The sequence below is a fragment of the Nicotiana tabacum genome, chromosome 1, assembly GCF_000715075.1.
Source record: "Nicotiana tabacum cultivar K326 chromosome 1, ASM71507v2, whole genome shotgun sequence".
In the NCBI taxonomy this organism is placed as follows: Eukaryota; Viridiplantae; Streptophyta; class Magnoliopsida; order Solanales; family Solanaceae; genus Nicotiana; species Nicotiana tabacum.
The window spans coordinates 123,486,475-123,489,982 of record NC_134080.1 but is presented as its reverse complement, the minus strand read 5'-3'; the positions used below and the strand labels follow the sequence as shown (position 1 = coordinate 123,489,982).

General features: G+C 37.9%; 1 protein-coding gene across 1 annotated transcript; it reads left to right on the top strand.

Annotated features, from left to right (window-relative positions):
- The first annotated feature begins 656 nt into the window (after nucleotides 1-656).
- Nucleotides 657-2,324, top strand: LOC107773068 (F-box/kelch-repeat protein SKIP25-like). The gene has a single exon (XM_016592513.2). It carries the CDS (start codon nucleotides 918-920, stop codon nucleotides 2,127-2,129), a length of 1,212 nt encoding a protein of 403 aa, XP_016447999.2. The 5' UTR covers nucleotides 657-917; the 3' UTR covers nucleotides 2,130-2,324.
- Nucleotides 2,325-3,508: the final 1,184 nt, after the last annotated feature.

The window sequence follows — 3,508 nt, the reverse complement described above, 5'->3', positions numbered from 1 at the left end:
CATTCATCCTTGCTTGGGAGTGCGTGCTCCCTTTCATTTATACTACTTCCTTCGGTCCATAATAAGTGGTTAATTTAACTTTTATTTTGATCAAAATAAGTGTCTATTTATATAATTAATAAAAAATTCAATTTGTTTTTTTAAAATTATCCTTATGTACGTATCACTAAAAAAAATTTTACTCCTCACATTAACTATACTGCAATATTTAATTAAGGGTAATTTAGTCATACTAACTATTTTTATCTAGAGTTTTATATTTCCTTAATAGGTGTGCCAAAGGCAAATTGGTCAACTTATTGTGAACCGGAGGGAGTAGAAGTTAATGAGTGATAAGAGTAAGAGCAATCAGTTTAATGATTATTATTCTACTTACTCTTATAATATCTCCATCGAAAGAACAAATCTTAATACTCTATTTTTTATCCAAACCCGAAAAAACCCACATCTTTATAGATCGGGACTAGAATTGGTGCAAGTATAAGGTTTAGGAACAAAATGAAGAGGAGTAAATCTTTGTGGACGAAATAAAAAGTTTCTAAACTTGAATAGAAAACATTAATATTCTCAACATCATGACTAGTTTGGAAGAAAATTCCACATGCAATAAGATCCCGTGTGGGTTCTTATTTAATTTATGCCACTAAGGCCGTCCCAATTTAATACTACTAGTGGAAACCTTCTTCAATTAGAAAAACAAAAAGAAAGGATAAGATGGGTAATGTCTATGTTCCTCCTAACTTCTATCCAACTTTTGCCTTTTAATTCTGATCCTTCTCTCTCTATCTCGTTACTCACTTCCGACAACATAACTTTTTAGTCCATTAAAGTAATGGCGTAAAGTCCAAAGTCTTCAAACTCTAAATCTTCAACTTCTTATCCCACTCTTACACGTCCCCTACTCTTTTCGCCCTCAAATGAACAACTCCGCCACCATCGCCGCCGCCGGAGCTGCCATTAAACGCCGAAAGAATCATTATCATCAGTCCTTGATCCCTGGAATTCCTGATGATATAGCTCAAATTTGCCTCTCTCTTGTACAACAACCTTTGACTCTTTACTCCGTTTGTCAATCTTGGCGCCGGCTCCTTTATTCTCCTTCTTTCCCCCCCTTTTTATCTATCTATTCGTTATTGAAACCTTCGCAATCTAAGGAGCAAACAAATCAATATGAGGATTCTGTTGAATTCGCCAACTTCGATCCGATTTCATCCAAATGGCACTTACTTCCTCCTCCACCGCTTGAACCGCCTCTTCGTCTCCTCCTTCGTCACCCTTCTTTCATCTCCCGTCACCTTCCGATCCAATCGGTGAGCGTTTCTGGCAAATTCGTTCTCCTTGCTGCAACCACTGACCATCTATTGCCGGCCTTATCTCGGCCCCTTGTTTTCAAGCCGCTCAGCCGAAAATGGACTTACGGTCCCCCACTCGCCACACCGCGACGGTGGTGTGCTGCTGGTGCGTCACGCGGCGTTGTTTACGTTGCGAGTGGGATTGGTTCCCACTACAACCAAGAGGTAGCGCGATCGATTGAGAAGTGGGACCTGAAAAGTAACAACAGCTATTGTTACTGCGCCCACTACAGCTGTAACCACCATCATGATAAAGACAAGGGTACTAAAAGTGGATGGAAATGGGAGAAAATGGGCGGTCTTAAGGATGGGAAGTTTAGTAGGGAAGCGATTGAAGCAGTGGGTTGGAGAGGAAAGCTGTGTATGGTGAACGTGAAAGGCAATGCTGCAAAGGAAGGAATCATCTACGACGTTGAAAAGGACACGTGGCAGGAGATGCCGGAGGGGATGCTAGTGGGTTGGAGAGGTCCGGCGGCGGCGATGGAGGAGGAAATTATTTACATGGTGGATGAATCTAAAGGAGCATTGAGAAAGTATTATCCAGGAAATGACAGTTGGATGGATGTTTTGGAGAATGAGATGCTTAAAGGTGCACAACATATGGCGGCTGCCGGCGGTAGAGTGTGCGTCGTTCGCAGAGGCGGTGATGGTATCGCGGTTGTGGATGTGGTGGCCAAGCCGCCGAGTTTGGTGGTGGTGGAAACTCCGTTGGGGTTTCAGGTTTTGGACGTACATATTTTGCCAAGAATGAGCCAACTGGATTCTGAATCACAATGAGATCACGAATATTGAATAGTTTTTGTTTTCTTGTATTTTCCAAATTATTCATTTTTTTCAGGTAAATTTTTTATACTTGTCGACTTTTTGTTGGTTCTTTTTCTTTTTCTTTTGGTGGGGAAAAAATATATGTATACAATTTAACACAAGTTCTCACCATAGAACAATATGAAAATCTTTTGAGGTTCGTTTAGATATGGTGAAACAGTAAATGTAGTGGTACCGGAGGCGGATCAACTGAACCCACTACTTTTGAAATTAAGTATAAATTTAAAAATTTATTAAAATTATAACAAATAATCTAAAGATATAAACCCATGATTTTAAATAGGCAGTCTTGGATCCGCATTTGAGTGGTACTGCATATACGAGTTTGATTTTGGCGGTGATACTGTTACATATTTTTTCATTGACTTACATAATGACAATACGAACTCTTCTTGCGAACATTGAGGCTCGTGATTTTTGCATGAGATTGTACTCGTCAAGCAAATAAATCTCCAAATTGCTCTTTGGTTGTATATTGACAATCTAAGAATAGGCTTCTACTCCAGAGAAAGGCAACTAAAGCTATGCCATAAACTAATCCTACTTTTGTTTGTTCAAAGCCTCTATTTTTTTTTAATTTTTAAATTCCAAACAATAACAATAGTTACGCTCATGAATTTTATGTAATTATGTGCTTAGTTAATTAGATATGTAATCAATTCAGTGTCTTCTACATTTTCTATTGTCATAATTTTTAATAGGCAAAATACATCGTCAGCCCGTTAAAGTTGTTTACACTTTTCACTTAGACATTTTATTTTAAGTCAGTTCTATTTGAACACTCCAACCATATTTCAAATGTATCATTTATACACAACTTCATGATGTGACATAGTGCGTGTATTACACCATTTCTCAGAGCGTGAGAGATTAATTTTTTCTTTTTAAAATTCTTTTCTCTTTCTTTTTCCTCCAACTATTTAACAAACCATCACCTTTGTCACGACCCAATTCTATTATAGGTCGTGATGACACCCAGCACCGCCGCTAGGCAAGCGAACTAACCACATGATGTCTCTTGTTAATAGATTTTCAAGTAATTAAACTTTCCTTAATTTAAAAGATTTAAGAAATAATAGATTTAAAATAAATAAAACGGAAGCAACTAAGTACAATCGTAACCATAGAAATAAACCAAAACTATAAGTCTATTAGTATGTGTGCCAAGACCTGGTGTCACAAGTGTGTGAGCAACTGGTAGAATATACAAAAGAATGTTACTCTACTGCCTGAAACAAAATAGACAGGAAATAAGTAAAAGGAAGACTCTCACTGTTGTAGAACGGCTCGGAAGACAACTCACCGTGAAGTCTCGAAGTGGTAATAAAGTG